This window comes from Ctenopharyngodon idella, chromosome 10 (genome assembly GCF_019924925.1).
Source record: "Ctenopharyngodon idella isolate HZGC_01 chromosome 10, HZGC01, whole genome shotgun sequence".
Lineage (NCBI taxonomy): Eukaryota > Metazoa > Chordata > Actinopteri > Cypriniformes > Xenocyprididae > Ctenopharyngodon > Ctenopharyngodon idella.
The window spans coordinates 8,716,478-8,742,471 of NC_067229.1; the positions used below are offsets into that span (position 1 = coordinate 8,716,478).

Consider the following 25,994-nt stretch of genomic DNA (forward strand, 5'->3'; position numbering starts at 1 on the left):
TTTTTTTTTTAGATGTTTTTTTACATTTATTTGTTACCACAGAATGTTTCACTATGATACAACCGAAAGTCGTTCAACAAAAAAATCAGGTTTTCTCGTGAATTCTTTAAAGCTTACAATTGTGAGCCATTCAACCAAGAAACATAAAAATCAGCATTATATTTACAGCTTCCCATCTATTGAGAAATGCTACATTACATCATTAAATATGTATCTACAGTAAAATAATTAATACATTTATGGGTTTTCTATGGAAGCCCATTTCTGCTATATAAGGGGGGAAAATCATGCTTTTGTAAATTATTATTATGACATTCTAAGTCATATTTATGAGATGAAAAGTCGAACTTATGACTTTTCATCTCATAGTTATGATTTATTATGTCTTTAGTATACTTATGTGGCATAAATGGGCTTCCATAGTTTTCAGTGAACAATTCTTCTATATGTAACACTTATGGCCTGCGGTTCCTGTTGCTTGAAAGAGTGTCATACTTCCTCAGCGGTTTAATGGTTTCAGTTTTCTTGGATGCAGGCAAGTTGCAGTTGTCCATCTGATTCCGATTTCGCCTCCAACAGCCCGATTCCACTGGTTTGGTGTTCTCATAAATGATATCTAGAAACAAATACCATTACTGTAGAGTTACATCAAATGGTTAACAGTGCAAAGCACAGGCTACGCTGAGGGTCTGGAGGAAAACAGCTTTGCTGTGCATGCTCATGCTGCACCTATCTGCTCGAGTCTAACCACAGACAATGAGAGGCAGTTTAATCGTCATCAACTGACTAACTCTCATAACGCTTAACCACTTGCCACCCACACTCATTCAGCTCTCAGTTTGCGACCAAGGAAACTGACCTTGAACAAAGACTCTTGAGGATGTGTTTTTGTTTCTTAGTGGGGTCTTTTATAAGGACCCCGATCAGTCTGTTTGACTTTTAAAAGAATTCTGTAGCATGATTTTGATAACAACAAGAAGTAATCTTGATTCATGTGTCAGTTTATAGCCAAAAGTATGGTTACAGGCTGTAACTATTCATAACAACAAGGCTTAAGCATTATATGCACAGTAAAAATTATTGTAATTTTAACTGTAAAAACCTGTTAAATGGTTAACAGTAAGTTTCCTTACTATATATATGAAACACTGTAATGGATCTAACCTTACATTTCATATAATTTTATAGTACAATACTGTTAAAGGTACAATTTTTGAAGTAAAAATACCTGAATCATCTTCGTAAACTGACATTCCCAGAATTCCCTGTGTGACACTTCACATTTAATGTTTTTTTAATTTTAATTTTTTTCTTTTTCTTTTTTTTTTGTTATCAGTTATGAACATTAGGGTTTTATGGTTTATCTTATGTTGTTAAATTAATCAGCAGAAACGGGCTGGTGGATTTACAGGTTTAGAACGTAATTTCTTTTGTTAATTACAGTTTTAAATCACAAAATTTACAGGTTCTGTAAATATTTTTACATTTTTACTGTATTTTTTCCAGAATTATTCTGCACAGCTACCAGGGTTTTTTTTTTTTTTTTTTTTTTTTTTTGTAAAAATGACAGGATTTTTGTTTTTTTTACAGTGTGTTTTATGAGAGTAAAGTTGGCATAAGTAAAGTTATATACAATTTTTTAACTTTATTATCATAGTGATGTTATGTCTATGCTTTATGATTCCTATGTACTGACACATATACAACATATAAAACATGCTGGATGAACAATTAAACCCATAGTTGAACTTAAGCTTCTTAACATTAGCTTTGGTCAAAGTTAAGTAAACATTATATATATATATATTTTTTTTTAAATAAATTAGTTTAAGATTAAACAATATTTGGCAAACCATAGATTTTTTTTTTAATGCAGCATAAGGTCATTGTAGTTGTACCTTTAGATTTGCGAGTTAAGATGTATAAGACAACAACTGACACAACAAGTACGACACATCCAACTGCCAGCGCTACCCATATCCACCACGGATGATCAAAATTGGGAGGATCTGATGTTGATGTGGAGGTTATTGTAGCTGTAAAAGACAAAATGATACAAAAAATAGCACATATTAGGTCATTCTTTCAGATGTGTGGCTTTTTGTGGTTACAGTATATTAATAAAAAATGCATTCATGAATCTAATTGAGTTGCATTTAATCAAAAATGACTGTTTTTTCTCCAACCTTTGAAGGGAGTGCAAACAATTTTCCCTCCAAATTAATTTAATGACCAGATTTACAAGCTACTAGTTGCTTTGCAGGTGTTTTTTTTCCATGATTTCAATTAAAAAACTCCAAAATTATGTAAATGTGTACATGCCGTGCGATCCAAAAGGCACATTGAAAATCTGCGTTTCAAAACTTAATTTAAATATGGACATAAAACAGAAAGGTTTAGGATTTAAAAGAAATTTAAAACAAAAAAAATGTTATGACAAAATAATTAAGAAATGTTTCAGATTTAGTTATATTAAATTAGAAACAAGCAAAACCGAAGAATTTTATCTAGTGGTCTCCCTTCTGGACCCCACTGTCCAATGTCAATTGAATGACTGTAATTAATTTTGTAGTGATAGTACATTTTATTTCCTAAAAACTTACATTTGAGAACAAGTTTACTGATATTTATGACAAAACTACACTTGACCATTGGCATTTGTATTAAAAATAGAAGTAGGAGTAATACTGCAGTAAATCCATTACTTCGTGACTACTTGCGGAGTTTACACGTGACCTAAATGTATATGTAACTTGTTTATGTTTGTTAATTTAAAATGCAAAGTGTTGAATGCAGAGTATTTAAAGGTTAAATGAGTGTAAAAAGCAAAATATTAAAGGTTCTTCACCATTCAAGCAAGTTGTGGGTAAAGCTTCTGTAGTGGTACTTGGCGGCTGATTTTCTGTCTGATTCTGGGTACTGTTGGCATCTGTAGAGAAAAGACAGTGAAAGTTGTTAAAACTGTGGATCTTTTGTTACATTCATTAATTTCAATAAAGGATTTTGAACTTGGGCAGTTAAAAATTGTTATTAGCTCTGTAATCTGTACACGAATTCATGATCACCTCAGTTCCCTTAAAAATTTATATGAAAAGGGCTGCTCCTCCTCGTCTTTTATTCAGGGTGTTTTTCACAGCGGCGCAGTGCCAGCGTCAGAAGCAGAGGACATTGGGGGCTGAGCCCCCACATATTGAAATCCTAGACTTGCCCCTGCCAGTTAAAATGTCTTGGCGAATGCTTACGGCAAAAGAAAAGTGATGGAATATATTAACTATAGTTGTTGTCAGATTGGAAATTTGGTTATTGGTATATGGGTATAAATTGTCTTTATTTCCCCACAAACAATTTGAAAAATTTACATGAATTTCATATTAAGTATTTGGTTTGTCCTCTTCGGCTTTAATGACAGCAGCACTCGAGCTGCATGAACTCATTATGTTTGTGTAAGACCTGATCATCATCTCCAGCGTGATTTGACAATCATTCAAAGAGAGTCTGGTAACACTTTACAATACTGGTGCACTAATATGCATTAATTCATGCTTAACTAATGCACAGATAATCATGTGTTAATGTATGACTCATGAAGAACTAAACCATTAATTAATGGTTACTGCATCAGCAACTAATAAAGAGTCTATATGATTAATAGATTAAGTAATATATGAATTGCTATTAATTAAATGTTTAATGATGTATTAATTCCTTAATAACATATTTTATTAACTAATAGTGTAAGTTAATGTGTTAATTACCACAATGGTTTGAAGCCATGTATTTCATCTTCAAATTGTCTGCTTTAATTAATCATTAGCTAATGATTTGCAAATGTATCATTATGTTATGACTTTACTTGTTGAGGCACATGACTATTAACTAATTGTTAGCTAATATGTCATTATGGTTTTGACATCCACACTAAGCCATGGATTTCAATTTCCAACCGTCTACAACCGTGATTCCACTGTACCAGATGAACCGCTGCATCCAGAACCTTGTTGTTCATGGCACAGGAATGTGTCAGGTTAAGCTTGAGGTCAAGGATTCAAAGGCAGAACACTGAGAACATGTGGCTGGGCACTGCTATTTCGTAACACTGTGTCAAGACTGGACAAAGACAATAGAACCTATTTTAATCAGTGATAGTGATGCTACACAACACAACAAAATGTCACTTCTGTTGTGAAGGACAAATGGACTTGCAATGGTAGTTGAAGTATATGGCTTCAACCTATTGTGGTAGTTAACACATTAATTTACACTTTTAGTTAATAAAAAATGTTATTAAGGAATTAATACATTATGACACATTTAATAACAATTCATATATTACTTAATCTATTAATCATATAGACTCTTTATTAGTTGTTGATGCAGTAATCATTAATTAATGGTTTAGTTCTTCATGAGTCATACATTAACACATGATTACCTGTGCATTAGTTAAGCATGAACTAATGCATATTAGTGCACCAGTATTGTAAAGTGTTACAGAGAGTCTTGTCTTTCAATGGAAGAAATAAAATCTGACCATCTGTATAAATTTGTTCACATGATCAGTGTGAAAAATGTACGTATTCGATTAGTGACCTGAAATGGTGCAGAACCTGAAAAATATCTTTTTAATTTTACATCATAGCACGATGAAACTTTCTACTTACCGACCAGAACCTGTATTCCATCACTGCAGTTGTGTACGAGAACAGGAATATCTCTCGTAACCTTGCAGAAGTACCATCCGCTGTCATTGGTCGTGATGGAAGTAATGTTGAATGTTGACCAAGTGTCATTATTTCCTGTACTAATAAGCCACTTTTCACGTTTTTCATCTGTTGCAGAGTTACAGTCTAAATAAGGTGTCTGGCTATAGTACCATTTCACTTTGTACTTTCCACCCGGTTGAAAAGTGCAGTTGAGTGTGACGGAGTCTCCTTCACAGACTGTAATGTTCTTTGGTTCCAAGTGGACAATCAGTTCGGTATTACTGATCAAAACTCCTGCTGTGATTAGGAAAAGAAAAAAAATAATTGAATTTATTTAGTTTAATATCGCTAAGTATAAACAATAGATATATGATTGAATTATTGACCTTTTTTCACTGTTAGTTGATACTATAACACTTTTAAATGCAAAATATCCAATGATATATGACTGTGATTACTCTATTCACACCTCAAACAAGCTACTCTGGGTCTATCAGCCAGTTAGTTAATTTGTACTTTTACACATAGTTTGTCCATAACCGCAAATTAATCAACAAACAAATTTAGCAGAAGATATTATAGGGTTAGGGTTCATTATTACACTGTAAAAAAGAATTGTTGGTTTAACTTAAAAAAGTAAGTTACCTGGTTGTCTTAAAATTTCATTGTCTTAAGAGTTAAAAATTTGACTTTATACAATAAAGGCAATTGATTTAATCAACAGAAACTCAAAATATGTTATCTGAACCATGTTAATTATCTAGGTTGATTTGACAAAAGAAAAAAATCTTTTTTACTGTGGGTTTATTTTTGAAAGTATTGACTGCAAAAAACAAAACAACAACAACAACTATTTATTGTTATTGCTATTTATTTATAATTAACAATTTGTTTCCATAGGGGGCATGTTGTCACAATGGGAATTTACCATTAAACTGCACATTATAAGCAATTTAACAGCTTTTCTGCAAAATTTAATAAATAAAACTGTTATGAAGGACAAGACAATTCATGAAATAGCAAAAATGTAAAAGACATCAAACCATTGTTTTGGCCAACAAACTGTCTAATTAATAAACTATATTAATTTATAACATGTAAACACATGTGACAGAATTTTAGTTTGTAGGACAGAATTCACAAAATTATGCTAATTTAAGAGTTTTTTGAGCTAGATGCTTAAAACTACCATACAAAACCAATTCTAGAGACACAGACTTTGACAAAAAATCTAATAGTTGCTGAGATAAAGTTTTTGTGATGACTAGCTGTGGTCATATTTTGGTTATGAAGTGTCAAAAACTATACTTCCCAAAATATTTACCCAGTTCTATGTGGTGGATCATATTAAACTAGGTTTTTAAAATAGCAGAGATTCCACTTACCTGTGACTACAAGAAGAAAGATTCTAGCACATAGTCGATCCATGGGCACAAAGTGGGCCTTAAATAATAAACCCCACGCAGAGTAAATGCAAAAGTATCTAAACAAGAAGAAAAAGACTAATTAAATGATCCAACTTCAACAAAAACAGCACCTGGAGTCTTTAAATGCGAACGCATGAAGCTTCTTCATTCACTTGTGGTGGTTAAAGCTCTCGAAGTCTAGCAGAACTATCTAGACGGGTTCCTGTGTGGTCATGCATATGAATAGGCCTCTATTGATAGCTTATGAAAAGTGTTGTGTTGTCTTCCTGTAGAAGCTAAAGTCTACTTGACATTATTCCAGCAAACAATGTTTATTACAAATAGATTTTGTTCATAATTATACTTCAAATTAATTATATAGAATGTAACTGGAAAAATAATGGGTTTCAAACAGCATTTAAATAGTACACTTACCGCTCTTAAAGTGGGTGAAAAAATGTGAGTTACTTTGAAGTAACACGCAAGACTGTAGAAGCATGAAAGCAGGTCAGCCACATTAACATGATATGAGAAACAGCACCACAAAAAGAAGAAGAAGAAAAAAACGCGACTGACATCAGCCGTCCCAGGAACACACGAGAGACACTTCTGTTCACACGCTTCTGTTCACACGCTTCTGTTAACAGCATTGCTCAAAAGATAATAGCCTTTTCTGAGCCGTTTTTGCAATGACTTTTCATCACCTAATATTTATAGTGAATATTTGAAGTCAGTTCTTTTTGGTAAAATATTGGGGAAAAAATATTTTTGGTAAAGATTTCACTTGGAATGTGTTTGTCCTGTATTTAGTTCAGATAAATGGCACTGAATGATATTTTGTCTTGATATTTTGTGTCTAATATTTCGGACTTGATATTTTACGTCTAATGCAAGACTTTTTTTTAAGTGTGACTTAAGTGTGGTCCTGTAGCCTACGTTTAATAGTTTTGTTTTGACATCTCGTACATGAAGCAGCACACAACTTGCTGAGAACTGTGATGCAGTTTGAATGTGGTTTTGATATTTAAACCTAAAGGCAAGCCTAACCACTGTTTAAAGTTAAACCGAACGTCAACCTGAAACAGAAAATGTAATGCTGACATTTTTTTCTTTACAGATCAAACTGTTTTCTTCTATTTGCACTGCATTGTCTGTTTATTGTATATCACAAAGAATGACAGACAAGTACATCTCCATCTTTAATTAAAAATACATATATATTGCAAACATCTTTGTGCATTACATACTGTAAAAGCAAATATAAATTTAAGTATGTTTCCTTCAATAGGTTTAAATGGTCAAAAAACACTTTTATTTTCTCGTAATATACATTGCAGCATCACCTCTTTTCTCACAGTGTCTGAAATGGTTCGATAAAGGATTCAGTCTCTCTCCACGAGCCTGCTCTGCTCTGATTGGTCAGATGGCTCAGTATTACCATATCTGAATCTTAGCTCTGTATCTTCCTCACTCCTCAGCACTTGATACCCAGTGATACGAACAGCAACGATGGTGTTGGTTTTACTGTATCAGTTCGAGCCTGAGTCTTCATCCTTTGGAAGTGCATGCAAAGTGGATTTGATTTCGCAGCACAGAAAACAGTGTCTTCTCGACATGTCAAAGAAGACGTTGTTCATAGCCAGCCAATGAGGACCACAGGCTGGCATTATGCAAATTTGTTATAAACCTGACAACTTGTTTCAGGCAGTTCAGAATTGGTTCTTTCTTTTGAGAGACAATAACTCCATTTATCATGCACTTGATTTTTCAAACTTTGCAGACCTTTTACATTCACAAACAATTATATTACACACTACGTGAAAGGTAATATCTGGAAAAAAGCATAATGGGGGCACTTTAAATAATTTGGTATTAACATGAACCCTGTGCTTTCTCCCCCATTGGCTGATGGACTATAACTCGTCTTTTGGATTTATATGCAGGCCATGATCCTACATGTGCTGTTTACCAGAACTTGTATTCCATCACTGCAGTTTTGTACGAGAACAGGAATATCTCTCGTAACCTTGCAGAAGTACCATCCGCTGTCACTGGTCTTGATGGAAGTAATGCTGAATGTTGACCAAGTGTCATTATTTCCTGTACTATTATGCGACTTTTCTGTTGCAGAGTTACAGTCTAAGTTAGTCTGGCTATAGTACCATTTCACTTTATGCTTTCCACCCGGTTGAAAAGTGCAGTTGAGTGTGACGGAGTCTCCTTCACAGACTGTAATGTTCTTTGGTTCCAAATGTACATTCAGTTCTTCCATTTGAAGAGTATTACTGATTAAGCAAGTCGTGGGCTTCTGTAGTAGAATTTGATGTCTCAGTATGATATTCCTGGATGTTGGCATCTGTAGAGACAAAATAACAACAGAGAGGAAAGTTAAGAACTGTGAATCTCTTTCATTCATTCATTTCAATAAAGGATTATGAACTTGGGCAGTTAAAATGTTTTGATAAATGCTAATGGCAAAGGAAAGTGATGGAATACTATTAACTATAGTTGTTGTAAAATTGGAAATTTGGTTATTGTTGTATTGGTTTACATTGTCTTTTCCCCTCAAACATCTGGTCAGATTAAAGCCATAATGCAACATAATAAATAGTTTATTTAAAAAAGTTGTCACATAGCAGTTTATATTTATAGATCAAGCTCTAATCCATAAGGTGTGATGTAACAGACCATTAGTGAAAATGCTTCTATTTTACATTTTTATAAGTTGTATTTAATTTGAATACTTCTGCATTTTTAATGAAAAATATTATCAGCAGAAAAAAATTACATGTATTTCATAATGTCTAAGTATTTGGTTTGTCGTGTTCTACTTTAATGACAGCAGCACTCGAGCTGCATGATTTGACAATCAACCAAAGAGAGTCTTGTGCTTCAGTGGAAGAAATCTGATCATACAAAGTTGTTCACATGATCAAAAATAACAAACTTTATTAATTTTACATCATAACATGATGAAACCTTCTACTTACCGACCAGAACCTGTATTCCATCACTGCAGTTGTATACGATAACAGGAATATCTCTCGTAACCTTGCAGAAGTACCATCCGTTGTCACTGGTCTTGATGGAAGTAATGTTGAATGTTGACCAAGTGTCATTATTTCCTGTACTAATATGCCACTTTTCATGTTTTTCATCTGTTGCAGAGTTACAGTCTAAATAAGGTGTCTGGCTATAGTACCATTTCACTTTGTACTTTCCACCCGGTTGAAAAGTGCAGTTGAGTGTGACGGAGTCTCCTTCACAGACTGTAATGTTCTTTGGTTCCAAGTGGACAATCAGTTCAGTATTACTGATCAAAACTCCTGCTGTGATTAAGAAAAAAAAAGAATAACAATCATGTACAAAAAAAACAAAAAAACAAAAACAATAAAGTACAACAACATAGTGCAGACAATAGATATATGATTGAGCTTCTTGTCAACATGACAGTTTCTTGTTTTTATCGTTAGTTGATGCTATTGGATAATAACCTTGAACACAAAATATATAGTGACATGACTTTAATGCATGCACAACTCAAAAATATACTGTAGGGCTTTTCACACTGTGCTTAACCCCGGGTTATCACCGCTTTTATCTGCTTTTAACCCGGGTAAAGGTACGTTTCACACTTGTATTTTCCAAGTGGGGTTAGCACCGCTTCTTACCTGAGGTTATGAAACCCTGCTCCGGAGCAGGATTAGCACAATTTTTGCACTGTTAACCTGGCATGGTGGTGCCAAACTTGAAATGATGCGGTGTTAGAATGTTATGACTAGATGCTTAGCAACAGACAAGCAATCGCGTGCCTCATATATTTAAACAGTGCTTTGGGCATGTAAACACTGCGCATTGTGTAGCTTCAGCATCGAGGGGAAAAATGTCAAACGGCAACAATTGGAGAAAACGTGACAAATGGAGTGAATAAGAGACCCTTTCAATCTTACCTTTATAGTCCAAAAAGTCCATTAAACTTGATAGTACAGTCAGCAATATATAAAATGAGGATGCACAATGTTAGAGCCTTTGTGTAAAGGTATTGTGTGCAGCATTCATCCAATCAGTGTCACTGTCACTGACACTGCAAATATGCAATTAAAGACATTAACCTGGGGTTTAGAAATATACAGCGTGAAACATCAGTTTATGAATACACTGGATTAATTGTTAATCTTGGGTAAATTATGAGCAATGTGAAACATGAATCAAGATAACCCAGGATTCCATTTACCCGGGGTATAAAATGACCCAGGGTTAAATATTTCAAGTGTGAAAAGCCCTTCTGTGTCTATAATCCACTATATGGGGTATATTGTCACAATGAGAACCGGCCATTGAATGGCACACTATACGCTATTTAAGACTTCTCTGCAAAATTTTAAAAGTAAAATATTTGTGAAACACCAAATCATGAATGAAACAGAAAAAATAGTAACAGAAAAAGTTATTCTATAAACTACTGACAACATTTCTTCCAATTTTACGAATAAAAATATTGGACAGATCAGTCTTTGTGAAGGACACGTGTCTCATGCCACTTGAAAATTTTAAAATTTGCCACAGGACAAGGCCTCATGCCACACAGCCAGGCCAATCAAGGTGTGGATGGACGACCACCAGATCAAGACCCTGTCATGGCCATCACAATCTCCAGAACTGAACCACACTGAAAACCTATGGAATGTGATCAAGAGGAAGTTCACAAGCCATCAAACAAAGCCGAGCTTTGAATTTTTGTGCCAAGAATGGCATAAAGTCACCAAAAAGCAATGTGATCGACAGGTAGAGAGCATGCTGCCTGAAAGCTGTGATTGGAAATAAGGGTTATTCCACCAAATATTGATTTTTGAAATTCTGAAGTCAAAACAATTAGTATTGTGTTGTTTAAAAATTTATATAAACTTATTTTCTTTAGTTTATTTTTGTTATTTGGACCAGCTGCCATTTTAATAAATGCCCTTTACTTGAAATTTGGAAGAAATGTTGTCAGTACGCGTGTGTAAGATGATTCTGTTGAAGCGCGTTTGTCATATTTTGGTAATTTTCCAAAATATTTCACTTTCCACAATAGATTATATCAAACAATTTTCCCAACAAAAACACTTCTAATATAACACAAATCTTACTTACCTATGATTAAGAGAAAGATTGTACTGCACAGCCGCTCCATGTCTACACTGGGAACAAATGGGTTTGCAATAATAAAAAACCCTGAGACTAAATATGTCAAACAAGAAGATAAAGATGATTAATTATACTTTATCAAACTGCACCAAACAAAAACAGCACTTGGAGTCTTTAAATGAGAACACCTGAAGCTTTCTCATTTTCTCGTGCGGTTAGAGCTCTTAAAGTCTGGCAAAGATATATAGGTTCCTGTGTGGTCATGCATACGAGCAAGTGTTATAATAATAGCTTCAGATGCCATTTTCCTGTAGAAGTCGTCTACTAAAAATTGCATAATATTTAACAAACTGTTTATGCTAGTGATTCTAGTTCAAATGCATTACAGTACATAACAGATCGGTAACTATGGGGTTTAAAAGCATTTTTAAAAACAGTATACATACCTCTCCTAAAGTATGTGAAATGATTAAACCTAAGAGCAAGCAAAAAACACTAGCTCCACCAGTCAAACCGAACATCATGCTAAAACAGTGGCAAGTCAAGGACACAAATACATACAATTCAGTCTTTAATTTAAAATACATATTGCAAACATCATTGTGCAATACATAAAAGCAGACTTAAATACTGTAATTAAATATCAGTGTAAAATAGTGACCATCGTCCTTGTTCAAATTCGACAAGAGCTGAGGCAAGTGTGCAAAGCACATTTCAACTATCCACAGAGAGATGAGTGACACGAGTCAATGAATTTGAAAGGAAAGGACAATTAATATGCCACATTTAAGTTCAAATTCCTTGAAACAGGAACAAATAGCATCTTTTATTAAAAAGTTTCCTAACATCACATGCTGACGCTTGCTATCATAGCCGTCTATGATAAAACTACATCATAGCTTGAGTCAGTTTATTTGTAAACAGTATAAATTAACTAATCTGAAAGCATTGTGGTGTCACAATGTGAAAGAAATCACAGTGCACTATTGAAAAACTGACAGCTACTGTTAATATCACAGAAGAATGTACAGTAAGTATATAACTGTGCAAATCCTCATTTTTCATAGTCTGTTTCGTTAGGTAACTTGGGTTATGTCTAGTTAAATAATCTTGAATATAACATTAATCTAAAACAGTTATTAAGAATATATGTATGTTGTTGTACAGTGTCAGTTCACTCTTTGGTGTGATGAATGGTGCATTTCATTCAATAAAATGAAAGTCAAACCATACTTTCCTTGAAATGTTCAACTGAAAAGTCAACATAAAATGAAAAGTCAACATAAAAAGGCATTCACAACCCATTTTACTTCTGAAATATAATGTATTTTTGCAAAAAAAAAAAAAAAAAAAAGGATCATGAAAATTCAATACCAGAATGGAAATAACATGGAATAACCTGCAACAAGTCGTTTTTAATTTCATGTTAACTTTAACGACTTTAAATATGCAAATGTGAACTGAGGTTTTATATGCACACATACTAATAATAATAAAATTCTCACAAACAGTCAGAAACAAAATAAAAGAAAATATCACAGTAAAAAAATAAAATCATTCTGATCATTAAATAAATAGACATGAACCCTGTGCATTCTTCTCCGTTGGCTGATGGACTATAACTCGTCTTTTGGGTTTATTTGCAGTCCGTGATCCCACATGTTCTGATTATCCAGAGTTTGAACCACTTCATCTGCTTGAAGCCTCTCCTGCAATTTGATTTAAAACAGATCTTATTTTATCATGTCATATATTTCTTTACGATTTTTCAGTGTTAGAAAAGGTTTTGTGTGTCATAATTTACTCTGAACATTTGAATTAAACATTATTAAACAATTATTCAATAGTTTATTGTTTTAAATTTAAAATTAAACAGTAATTTATATAATATAAAAGTATGTTATACTATTATTTTTTATTTATAAAGCACCTTTTCTCAAGTTTGTTGTACAGAGAAATAATAATGTAAAGGCATGGCAACAAGATACCAACATACATACAGTAAATACATTTATACAGTACATATCGGGTAGCAAATAGATACTGAATAGAAGAGGACCAAGAACAGAGCCTTGAGGGACACCTTGAGAGAGGACATGTTGAAGTCATAGGGCCTCATTCATGAAACTTTCGTAAAAATACGTGTAAATTGGGTGTAAAATGAACCTTCCCGAAACCTCTTCTCCAGATTCACAAACACTTTGTAAACATCAGATTTGATAGTTAAACGTGTGTATGTTAATGAATTTCAATCATTCGTAAATAGGGCGCACATGCATGCTCATTCACAATTAGCATAATCTCAGCCTACACTGTAAACCCGAATAAGTTGGGTTAACTCAAAAAATTTGAGGTAATCAGTTACATAAATTTTTTTGAGTTATGATGTTCCCAATTTTAAATAAGCGGAACTATCAAGTTTTGAGTTTGTAGTACTCATGCATGTTAACTGCTCCTAAATTGAAGTTGAGTTAGCTAACTTATACATTTTGATAGCAATTAACTTAAAATATTTAGTTAATTAACTTTTTTATTTTGAGTTCTTGCAAATCAAATGAGTTATTTACTTCACTGTAAATCCTAAGAAAATTCAGAAAATGCCAACTTGCTAATTTGCTAACATGTTAACAATAGCATGGTATAACACTTACTGAATTAGTACAGCAACTTAAAACATGTAACTTACCTGCTCTCAAACCAAGCCGCATGCGCTACTTGTCACCATGATGGTAACTCTCTAAAAACCCACATTAACAGAAAGTCTTCTAAATTAGCCTAACAAAACATGAATCACTACTAAATCTCCCTTACCATTAATCTTACGCAAAAAAACAAAACAAAAAAAACCCATTATATAACACTAAATTTTAGCATTTACTCTCCCTTTTGAGTGCCATGGGCAAAGCATGCTGGGAAATAGAAATCCCAGCCCAGTTTCAGTTAAACTTAAGTTAGTCTAAATTAAAAGAAATGAGTTCATACAACTCAAAAAAAAGAAAAAAAAAAGAGGCTAATTGGCCAAATATTAATAAAAAAAATTTCAATTAACGTGTGTCCACCAAAGCATTTTTAGCCAGCTGAAAATGGCAGGTGCTCTTCTGAAAACACCTAGCTGGTAGCGCTTTGGAGGCGCCCTTTTCCAGCTTAAATGGTTTTTATGATACAGAATATACCCAGAAGTAATGTGTTACTAGTATCTGATTTTGCAGATAGTTTGTTTTTATCAACAATTAGTGAAATAAAAATGCAATACCAGCAATATTAACTCCTCCACTGTTGTTCAGTCATTGTACAAGTATGTGACGGTTGGTTGGTGTGGTATTTGCCCCGCCCCTCCTCCACTGTGATTGGATGGCTGAGTAAAACGTGACAGTTAGGAGTGCTGCGTTTTACCCAAAGTTGAACGTTTTTCAACTCAACAAAGAGAAAAAAACGACAAGCACCCATCCATACTGCCTGGGGGTACATCAGAGGTCGAGTTGTAAACCACTTCCTCTAGCCTCTCCATTGCAGACAGCAACCTCAAAAGTTTAAGATTACTTAGCTATATGGGCAAACAAACTCGTGGAATATTATTATGTTACATAGTTGTCACGATCCTGGTTTTGTGTCTTGTGTTTTGTTAGGACTTTTATGTTGAAATGTGTTCATTTCCTGTGTTTGTGGTTTCCATTTCTCAGTGTTATATTAGTTACCATAGACACCATCATTAGTTCCAGCTGTAGTTAATTATCTACTCATTGCTCTGTGTATTTAAGCCTTTGGTTTCCAGTCATGCTTGGTTAGTCATTGTAAGTGCATGTTTTAAGTTCAAGTATTTTATTACAAGCCATTTTTTGAGTTTCTATAAATGGTCTCTTCGGACTTGAGAGGATGTTTTGAGCTCTTCCAGAAGTTTTCATAGTACAATGCCCTGTTTTATTTCAAAAGATCCAGGAAAATTTAAATTTCACATAATATCACCCCTATAATAATGTATTGCTCTGTGTATTTAAGCACTTGGTTTTCAGTCATGCTTGATTAGTCGTTGTAAGTGCATGTTTTAGGGTTTTCTGTTTGGATGTTCTTGCTTTCTCTGTGTGCCTTGGATTATGTTCCCGTGTCACTCTTGTCTGGACTATTCGCCTGCTCAATGTTTGGATTATCTGTGACTTTGCCTTTTGTTAATAAACTGTGTGTGCATTTTGATTCACCCTCGTCTCATCCTTCCACAACCGTAACAATAGTGATATCAAAATGCACTGTCATCAGTTTGCCTAAAAGAACAGAAAACATTAAGATATTTTACAAACCATTTACATGTGGTAGGGAGCAGGTGTAAATTTCTTTCGTACTAACATTTTGAAAATACGAACACAAAATATACGTCAGAACGATTTACACAAAAATTCACTCTGCTCGTGTTTCGTGAATATGGAGAGCAATGAAGAATTGTCTAGAGGTCAAGAAGATTAAGAACAGATGAGACTGTAGATGAGAGGCAAAAACTTTTTTGAGCTGTTTATAAAGTGAAGGAAGAAGAATCTCTCTGATTTCTTCAAAACAGGAGTAACAGCAGCAATTTTTGTGAGGTTTTAGTATAATCAGGGACCTAGTTAAACAAACTTGAGCCGCTCTTTCTGAATGCTTTGTTTCTTCAGAAGTACATGCAGAACTTCTTACTTCCTCATCACCTCACTGCTGATGTTCGGCGACATTTGTTTTTTGTTTTTTTTAGATTTTAAACATCAGAAGTCCAAGTATTTTATTACAAGCTATTTTTTAGTTTCTATAAACAGTCTCTGGACTTAAGAGGACGTTTTCAGCTCTTCCGGAAGTTTTCATAGTACAATTCCCAGCTTTATTTCAAAAGATCGAGGCAAATTCAAATTTCTCATAATATGACCCCTACAATAGTGTCATATCAGGTACAATTCAGGTATTTATTCATTTAAAGTGGTCAAGGTTCACAAGGTTCACTGCGTAAATACTCCAGGCCAAAGGGCTTAAACGCGTGTGATTTGTGTACATGAGCACAATGGGCATCATGTTACTGTGTTGTGAGAACAGGAAGTGGTTTGGTGGTTTTGACAACATTCACAGGTGGCTATAGCACTTCTGTATCGGTGGGCAACTGTGGCTCAGGACTTGTGCTTAGTGTACAATGGAAAGTTCCACTTCCACTCAATTTCCAACTACATAAAGATTAAGTGACCTGAACAATGATAAGCAACCATGTTCTTATTATAATCATAATCAATATTAAAACCGAAATTTAAAAGTAAATGTGATCTAACAAGTTTTCTCACCAGCTCCCTGTAGAGGGGGTCTAAAGTGAACCAGAGTGCCACAGCACATCGCTGCCCCCTAGTGACCGCACGCACACCGTGTGGATTCTCACCGCCGGATGAGAACCCGACCATCCGCCCGCATCTGGGCTTCACTGAGGCCTGCGACAGGAAACAGAGCTTTTAAATGCCAAACTCTACCTGATATAAAAGATGAGCAAAATGCAGAGTTATTTTTCCTTACAGTGACAGTTTTGGCGTCCATTTCTGTAAAGATGAATTCTCCACCATCAAAATCACCATTCAGATACAGCAGGGCACTGAATGATGGGAAAAACAGGGGAAAGATAATTACTTTTCTATCTAACTTATTTTTTAATGCGGAAGTAAGCGATTTCCTGTGAATGTGCGAGACTTACGATTCATTAGCTGCTATTGTTAATAAATAACTAGAAAATAACAAAGTGCAGAAAACGGTAAAATTATTTGCACGACAAACCAGTGTGTTGAAGATTATGATCATAAATAAAAAAGAAAATAATACAAGAAATACCATTTTGCAATATGAAGCAGAAATAACTGGAAGCGAATGACACCGGAAGCCTCGCACATTCAAGTTACAGTTAACCACGCTCATCCTTATGTTACAAATAAGATGGATATTATTTCTTTATGTAAAACTTTTTTAAAATGACCACAAATTACAACTACATGTCATTTAGAGGGGTTTAAAGCAGTTTTAACACTTGACTTCTCACCTGTAGTCTCGGTAGGTGTAAGCGGGCGGCTCTTTCCAGCACTCATTCGCTTCTGGGTCCAGAAGACAGTTGTCAGCATGTATTGGGTGACTGAGGTCATTTCTGTAGTCCTGCTGACCTAATAAGGAGATATAATTAAATTTGAAGTTTTATTTAGTGTTAACAATGAAATTGTGTTTTTTTTTTTTCTATAATCAATTAATACTGCTTTTGTCATTTTTTACAAGATGGACAAAATTTGTCATCAAAAAAGTCATTCGGTTTAACCAAAATTTCGGTTTTACCGAATGATACTTTTGGTTATACCGAATGACGATATTTTCAAACAATGCTAACAGACTGATATCTAGCTAGCTAGCAAAAGGACAATCAAACATTTTATATTTAGCACAAGTTTTTAAAATATTACAACATTTTTCATGTTTTATAGCGGTTGTACCGAATGACTTGATGTTTTGGGACATGCATATGAGCAAGTGAAAACAGGAATTTTTCAAATAGTTGAGAGACTTTGGCTGAATCCCAAATGGCACACTTCTATGCACTTTCGGTCTTGTAGACTTACAATGGCTGCCGTGTATGCGTGTCTGTTAAGTCCATAAGACTGTAGGATGTCCCATTCATCATTTTAGGTTTCAAAAGCATGCTCACTTCAGCTGAGCCTGCAAGTCGGTGAGCTATGCAGAGGACTTTACCCGGCAGTCAAAGCAGCATTACGTCACGAAAGTGCGGACTCAGAAGAAGACCTTGAAGGTTTTGGGTGCCATTTTGGGATTCAGCCAAAGTTACTTTGCTTCACGACCATGTGGTCCTTTGCAGGTGTCTGAATGATGTCACATCCTGTCACATGATATTAACCGCATGACTTGATCCAAAATGGTCCGAATGACATCAATGAAATTCATTTTTCCGGACATTCTTTCTCATAACAAAGCAACGACTTTTACACATAATTTTAATACCATTTTGCACTAAGTTAATAAATGCTGTTATAAAATCATGCCAGAATAAAAAATATATACATTTATTACATTTTAAATGTTAATCACAAATGAAATGGCTGTATTGGCTTTTGGACAGTTAAACCGAATGACCTTTTGACAATTCAAAAATACCTTTAAATGTAGCAAAATATAATTAAAACCTTTTGGATTTGATAAACGGATCTAGTTGTACTACCTTACATTATTATTATTAAGGCCTTTGGACAAAAAAATGACCTGTCACATCACTGACCCATATATATATATATATATTACAAATAAATATAAATATATATAAGTAAATATAAATTAAAATAAATATTACATACCATATATAGTACATAAATAATATAATACATAAACATACTAAATGATGCAATGTGTAGTATACTCTGACACAAGTGATCATACTGTGGTTTAATCTGAGGTAGAAAGTGAGAGCTGAGGTGACGTACCAGATATGGCAGTCCTACACACGAGATGCGTGTATGAGAAATGCAGAGTGGAGTTTAGCATGAAGTATGACTCAATTATCCGTCTGGCCTTCTCGCTGACATCGTAAAAGAGGCGGGCACTTTTTAAAGGAACACGTCCCTCATATCCATACTGCAAAGTTAAATAATGAACAATTATTGTTATACTCAGGACTGTTTTTATTATTCATGACTGTCTAATCAAAACATACATAAGATGATTAAAACTGGAATGAAATCAAAATGGATAATTCTTATTTTTTTTATATTATTATAAATTATCCATCATTTATCATTTGATGCCCTCATAGTCTTTATTTAAAATAACTTCTTCCTCCTGCAGTGACATCTCTTCTCTCATGGTGTGTTTATTGGCACGAGGGCGGGATCAGCCTGTCACTCACATGAGATAAACCAATAGCAAACCACAGCCATCCAATCATCCAACAATACCTGATGGACAAAATCAAGTCCCGCCCCAACATTTTTTCTTGTTTGAGAAGCCGTTTTTATACGTCACAATAGGGAAGAAAAGACTATCACAAATTCCGTTTCACAACAACTTTAAAGCTGTTTCAAAACCTAGCGATCAAGCTAAAATGTGGCACGCTATTTATAAACACAAATTTCAGTCACAAATTTAAAAAAAAAACTAAGGAAGATCTTACCCTCAATGTTTTCAGTACTGTCGCCCCTTCAAATTTCTCATTAGGTGTGTGAGGAGACATTTTCCCCTTGTAACCGTCACCAGCTGCAGTGACACTCTGCCAATTAAAATATTCATATAAAACTTCCAACAACAATTACAGCATTTCATTATAAAGTCATCTGAAATAAAATACTACTGTAAAGATGTACAGTAATATATGGCACATGCTTATTAGGTCAAACAAGCACCAATAGTGAAAATACACTCACATGGGCTAGAAATTTGAGCTCGGAGCACTGGTCCTCACTGATGACATCATCAAAAAGCACCCTTTGACTTCCATTCAGGGTGTGTGAGTTTTGTACAAGTCTTACATTATCATACAGCAAAGGACCTCCTATACACAAATGAAGATAAGTTTACTTTTAATAACCAATAAAAATAGTAAAACATCTTGAAATAGTAATGAAAATGTGCTAAACCAGTATATTGTAACCAGTATGTTGGTCTGATTTGTGTGGATCAATCAGCTCATTGAAAACAATAAACTTTTTTTGTAATTTTTTGTTGCTTTTAGATCTCTATGATATTGTAACAGTCGCTTAAAACTGTCATTGTGTGAAAATGAACTTCATGAAGCAAATAATGACAGGATTTTCATATTTGGATGAACTACTCGTTTAACTCGAGCATATTTTTGGTCCCCTTTTTGCATTTTTTCCAAGTTATGTTTATGGTGTGCAGCTTTATCATGCCTGTTACAATATTTTAGGTCCAGATGATTTAAAATTTGTAAACAGCACATCACCTTCCCGCAGCTCTTGTAACATAGACATTGTGACGTTTCTCTTCGCTGATATCGGCACATAGTCCATCCAGCCATCTGTACCAGAAGGAATCCTAAAGACACATATTCAAGACATACGCTCTGAACAGGGTGATTCTCATTATGCTTTATTACATCAGTGAGAATTCCTACCTGTTAGCATCTTCTCTACCACCCGAACTGCTCCAGTAGTTCTGAAGAGAAACATCAGTCCATTAAACACCTAATTATGAAGAGCTATGCCTTTATGATTGCAGTTGGGCTTGTTTGAGGATCCCACCACAAGGGGGCGATGTAGGTTGGTTGTTTAATCTCAAATTTTACAGGAGCACCTGTTCCCTCTCACAGCTGTTACAAAATTGAAACATGTCCTTGTTTACTTTTATGACCCATTCCCTATGCCTACATGGTACATTTGAACTATTTTACGATATTTAATTTCTCCTATATTTACAAAAGAATCCCTAAAGTGGATCTGCAAAAATTATGTTTTCAAACAGGCATCCCTGTGTATGCCAATATGAAAATTCTTTCATATTATAGCTAATTTAGCTTTTGTTCATTACTAAATTAAGTTAAGTAAAAAGCCCCAAAATTATTATATTGACCTACATTAAGTAGGCTTGTGGCTTGTGTCAAAATAAAATAAATTAAGTATATGGTTTGAATGTGCATTTTTGTTTTGGGAAACTAAGTATTTTTAAACAAAATTAAATCAAAATTTAAAGAAATCAAATGATATAATAAATCAAATTTGCCTTGATCTTTTGACATATAAGAGGTCTTTGTACTATTTAAACATCCAAGTTTCATAGCTTAAAATGTCCTCATAAAAAAAGCATTTATTTAATCAAGCTCCAACGGCTTGATATTGCAGGATTTGAAATGTCACATGGGCAAATACATTTCTATATGACTGCCCCCAGAGCAAGACACTGTCATAGGCCCCGCCCACAGGCATTCAGTCACTTAACGGCTGACCATTGCCTACACTGGATATGAGCGTCGCATCAAAAGCAAAATAGAATCCATTATAATCACTGATGCTGTCTACACTGATACAGTATACAGATGCCGTTCAGTTTCTGACGTATCCACACGTACTTGAGTCTGCCGACAATAGTAAAAATGGAAAGAACTTTGGCTTTGACACGTCCAGTTTAAACAGCTCGTTTGCGTCTCTTACAGATATCAGAAGGATCCCAGCATCGGAAACAAGTGGATGGTTTATTTTAATTTTGTCCCTGATCGTGTCGGAAGATTTATATGTTTGTTCGGAGCATTTTGTTTTGGAAACGAGGCACAGTGTTTTGGAGAGTTTGCAAAGAAACTTTTGTTGACAGATGAAGCAGTCAGCTGTATTTGATCTGATAGCAGCTACATTGCAAACCGTAAGTAGCTCAGGTGCAATAGCGAGAAATTGTTTCCTATGCAACGATGTTTACTGACAAGGAGCCAGCCCTTAAAAATGGATCATTTCAGACAGAGGGTCAGAATGAAGGTTGAAAATAATCATTTTTCCACATTTATATTTGTTTTATTGTGCAAAACACTTTATTAATATTTTAAGCGAACTTCAAGGAACATATTAAAGTAATAAAAAAAAAATCCTCGTCATGCCCCCTTTAAGATTTGAACCAAGCCATAAATATAATTTGAGAAAAAGTACAAAGCAACAAAGCAACAATCTTAACATGTACCAACAAATGACTTGCTTGTACATGTCTCTGCATATTAAACTGGCATAGAAGAATTTAAGAAACTCTTGAACTTCTGTGAACTTACCCCTTCAGTATAGGTCACTCCAATGTTATTGCTGCCAATGAGGAGCAGGTCTGACTCTTGTTTGTGCCGCCTTAGGTACTGTTCAGCTTCCTGTGGCATAAAATGCATAGCGAGGCTGATTGTATTTCCTACATGCCGAAGGTTGAAGATTATGGCCCTAATTATTTATCTCTCAAACATCTTGTTTGCGACCCAACAGAATAAAAAGTGACCTGAGGGATGTACCTCAGTCTGAAATCAAGACCGTTCCACAACCTGCACGATTTCTCTTGGCATTCTCCAGGACTTTTTATTAGCGGTCACTGGCACTCGTTTAAAGCAGCTTGTTATAACTGGAGCAAAGTCTGCTGCTTCTAAGTGTGGTCGAGACCACATGAAATGGCAGCCTTGGTGCCCTTTTGGGGGAAGAGTTACTTTGGTAGCATTTGCAGCTTTGCGTTCTCCGAATGCAAACAGCTCGCAAATTGATTCAGGGAGCTCTGTGGTGTTTCGGTGAAACTTTTCTACCCTGTTCGAGAAGACTATGCTGTCAGCACAGTATCTCGGTGGTTGGTTAACAAGGTCCCAGAGGAACTAGAAATCAGGCAATCAGACATGGCAGCAAGCCAGATAGATGGAAACACTCTGCAATGGGGTGGGGAAAGAATGTCCTCGGTTGTTATGAGCTATGAACTGAAGGATCTCGCATTGAAAGACATATTCAAACTCATGTGCCTTTTACAGTGCTAATAGCTTCCAGGCTTTCCAACGAAAAACACTTTTAGATGGTTCAAGAGTGCGTGCAGCCACTACTGTACATCTCGAATACCAAAATCAATAACGAGACATGATTGTTCCAACGTATTTATGCACATATGGCCTCCTGCCAATCTCTGCACTTGGTGAATGAGTCTACTAGAGAGATTTCATGATAGATCTGGATCTGTTGAAAGGTTGCAAGTGGCGATCCAAGAACTATCACTGTTATGAACCTGAACTTGTTGTCACTAGTGTAGGGTAGGTTATTTCGAAGACAAGCATTAAAGTCGTCATGAATTCAAAATTTTCCCTATTTACTTTGTAGCGCATATTACTTGTCTTGTGGTGAACAATTAATCCATGCAAGTTAATACACTGAAAAAAAATAATGCACTGTTTGTCATAGTTATCTTTAATAAAAATCTGAAAAGTTACTTCCGGTCTGGAATAGCATTCCTTCTCTGATGATGTCAGTTTCAGTAAACAGTAGATCAAGTGCCCATAACCATCGTAACAGCTCACATCATTTCCACTACCGTGACTGTCAAGTGGCATCAATGACAAATAAGGGTGTCCAAGAAAAAGAAAAGGAAAAATGGAGTTCAAAAAATGTGTCATGTTCTTAGAAATTAACTCTTTGTAATCATATGGTTTTAAAAAATGTTAAAGCCATTTTCAAGAAAAGTTTAAATTTAAAGTCACGATCTAACTGAAGTAAGGTGACGGGGTGAATTTTTATTTCATGCCATCTTTAATGACTTAAAATGTCATGTGGTGTAACCATCAAGTAAAAAGTACCTGAAAGTTTACCTGAATACTTGTGAGTGACAGGGTTATTATAATTAACTAAAACTAAAACGAAAAAAAAAAAAAAAAAAAATCATCACTCAAAATAAAATAAACTATAACTGAAAATAAAATAAAAAAAATACTTTTAACATTTTCATTTAGTTTAACTTGTATTAAAATAACTAAATTAACACTAATAAAACAGTAATAAAAGCTATATACTGTAGACATTTTAAAAAAAAACTAATAAAGATGACAAAAACAAGAAAATTACTGAAACTTTAACTAAAATTAAAATGAAAACAGAAAATATAAAATATAAAAATGAAAACTAATTCAAAATATCAATAAAATTATTATTATAATAGTATCCCATGGTACAAAAATAACACTGATGAATCTTAATAATTATTTTCAAAAACATTTTTTAAAGGTAAAAAATATTTTTTAAATCAAATATCGTGAATTATCCTTAAATATCATGTTTTTACATAGTCGCACCACATGACATTTTACAACCTGAAATAACCTTGTCAAGACATAAATAGGTCAAATGATCTGATATTTTAAGAGACTTACTGAGTTTGACACACAGTAATGAGGGTCTGCAAGGGTCCTCTCTGTGACATTGTTTCCTGTTTTAAGTTTTTTTCAGTATGTTTCACCACTGTCTCACCTTTCGAGGTTGGCCATCATGTCCCAGCACCTCTCTGTAATACTCCACATTCTCAGTCATAAACTCTTCACCTTCATGGAATAACAGGTAGGTCAAAGCGCACTCCAGCGCCTCTTCATTCCTCCCAGCTGAACACACAGAAAACAGAAAGAGTTATTAAGTGTTAATAAAGCCACCAGAGCTCTGTTTCTTGGCTCATCTGGAGGATTATCATCCTGTGATTCTTTGGAGTCATCTTTTCCCACAGTCACGTTTATTTCCTTTTGGAGACCTACGCGCTTGGAAACATTCGCATTCCAGGCCAGTGACCACAATGGAACAAACTCCACAGGGCTGAGCGAGTGGAAACACGGCTTTGAGACATGCAACAGAGACGCCACTCGCACACACACCTGAATGACTTGCCATTTTATGAACAATAAGCAGCTAAATGTCTGTAAAAGTAAAATTTCTCATATCAGAGCTCATTTTCTTAAGGTAGGAGTGAAAAGTTCAGCTTTGACATTTCCAAGAAGAAATCAATCAAGAATATTTATGAGACTCCCCTTCTCCTTGAGAGTGAGTAATTTCATGATTAATGAGGTTTTGTCAATTCAAAATTATTTTCAAGGTGCGTTTATTTGATTATAATTACCAATGACATTTTCTTTCCCATGCAGACTATTTGTACAGTTTGACTGATGGAAGTCGGTTGAGTTGTTGCCAATATCTTCTATCCTGAGTACAAAGTCCAAGAAGAGAATCGGGGTCAGATACTAAATCAAGCCCAAAGAGTTTTAGTCCAAGACTAGAAGTTGTAAAGGTGAGTTCAAGAACATTTGGAAACATTCAAGCCAGTATTGACTTATATGGATGTTTACCTTGGAAATAGGCAAACTGCAGGTAGTCGTAATGCAGTGGCAGGTAGTTTTCCATGGGCGACAGGCGACCGGGGCGGGTGGCCAAATCTCGAACACACTCATGCTCGCAATGCAGAACCTGTGTGTAATGATCTGAAAGACAAAGTATACAACATGATATAGGGTTTCGAGTTCAAATTAGCGTGGTGCCACTAGCCAGTTTGTATTCTCAATCTTGAACCAGTTACAACACATACAGATGCTTGAATTTAAACTATATACTATTACTTGTGGAAAAACAGAAAAAGGGCATTGCGGTGGGATTTAATGCCTTAATAACACACTGTAATTGTGGTTGATGTAGTTAAGAATGTGATCTTCTCCCGGAGTGCATGGAGTGAGATCATTTAACTGGGATCGTATCAAACCGGCTGAGGTGCTGGTGGATTTCATGTGGACGAGAATGAAGATTAAATTAAAGGGCTGTGAAGACTTTAAACTCACTTTAAAGGGTGAGTTGGTCTTTCATGATGGGTAGTAGTAGGCAGATTGTTCCCACATAAAAGTGGGAACAGATTTACAAATTAAAAAGATGAGAAAGAGCATCTATCAAAAGGGAGTTTAAAAGGCATATTATGGGATGGAAAGGCTTTGAATTTGTTGAGTTTGTTCTGACTTAGTCTATTCATGGATTCACAAAGGCATGTAACTAGCTCCTGGCAACTTTTGTAAATATAACAATGATAACCTAAACAAAAAACATGAAAATCGTGAAGAAGCCCAACCCATCTGCTTTAAATTACCTTTTGTTTATACGGCAGAGAATGAGTCCTTAGAGTCACATTGTTGCTTACCGAAATGTGTCCAAGCACAATATCAAAACAATGTCCACAAGCTAACAAAAACCATACATACATATTGCTCTCAAATAGGCATCATCACACACCCAATAAATCACTGAACGAACAGAAAATG

The 25,994-nt window shown here is 34.8% G+C and overlaps 2 protein-coding genes across 4 annotated transcripts in view; both read right to left on the reverse strand.

Annotated features, from left to right (window-relative positions):
- LOC127521892 (uncharacterized) lies at positions 1–9,663 on the reverse strand. Of its 3 annotated transcripts, none has more exons than XM_051911359.1 (6): positions 9,100–9,663; positions 8,136–8,465; positions 4,662–4,722; positions 2,849–2,929; positions 1,899–2,036; positions 1–616 (listed from the first exon to the last, which is right to left on the reverse strand). In XM_051911359.1, exons 1-6 carry the CDS (start codon positions 9,265–9,267, stop codon positions 456–458), a joined length of 939 nt encoding a protein of 312 aa, XP_051767319.1. In that variant the 5' UTR covers positions 9,268–9,663; the 3' UTR covers positions 1–455. The 3 variants fall into 3 exon arrangements, with proteins under 3 accessions (XP_051767319.1, XP_051767320.1, XP_051767321.1); XM_051911360.1 differs by lacking the exons at positions 8,136–8,465; positions 9,100–9,663 and adding exons at positions 6,089–6,186; positions 6,545–6,691 and having other exon boundaries at positions 4,662–5,000; XM_051911361.1 differs by lacking the exons at positions 8,136–8,465; positions 9,100–9,663 and adding an exon at positions 6,089–6,517 and having other exon boundaries at positions 4,662–5,000.
- Positions 9,664–11,794: 2,131 nt separating this feature from the next.
- Positions 11,795–25,994, reverse strand: part of p3h2 (prolyl 3-hydroxylase 2) — a 48,362-nt gene continuing 34,162 nt past the window's right edge. The window contains exons 4-15 of the mRNA XM_051910020.1: positions 25,041–25,172; positions 24,181–24,308; positions 21,978–22,067; positions 20,346–20,386; positions 20,175–20,266; positions 19,636–19,763; positions 19,386–19,481; positions 18,700–18,850; positions 17,262–17,379; positions 16,748–16,823; positions 16,525–16,665; positions 11,795–12,945 (exon numbers count right to left, since the gene is read on the reverse strand). Of these exons, the coding sequence (XP_051765980.1) occupies positions 12,853–12,945; positions 16,525–16,665; positions 16,748–16,823; positions 17,262–17,379; positions 18,700–18,850; positions 19,386–19,481; positions 19,636–19,763; positions 20,175–20,266; positions 20,346–20,386; positions 21,978–22,067; positions 24,181–24,308; positions 25,041–25,172 (1,286 nt within the window). The 3' untranslated portion in view covers positions 11,795–12,852. The remainder of the gene's footprint in view (positions 12,946–16,524; positions 16,666–16,747; positions 16,824–17,261; positions 17,380–18,699; positions 18,851–19,385; positions 19,482–19,635; positions 19,764–20,174; positions 20,267–20,345; positions 20,387–21,977; positions 22,068–24,180; positions 24,309–25,040; positions 25,173–25,994) is intronic.

Excerpts from the sequence above, each read along its gene's own strand:
- LOC127521892 (XM_051911359.1), bottom strand. The coding sequence starts at position 9,267 with ATGAAAAACATGAAAAGTGGCATATTAGTACAGGAAATAATGACACTT. Across the intron at positions 8,466-9,099 it reads TGGAATACAGGTTCTGGTCG|ATGCCAACATCCAGGAATAT; the intron begins GTAAGTAGAAGG and ends TTGTCTCTACAG. Across the intron at positions 617-1,898 it reads CTTAACTCGCAAATCTAAAG|ATATCATTTATGAGAACACC; the intron begins GTACAACTACAA and ends ATTTGTTTCTAG.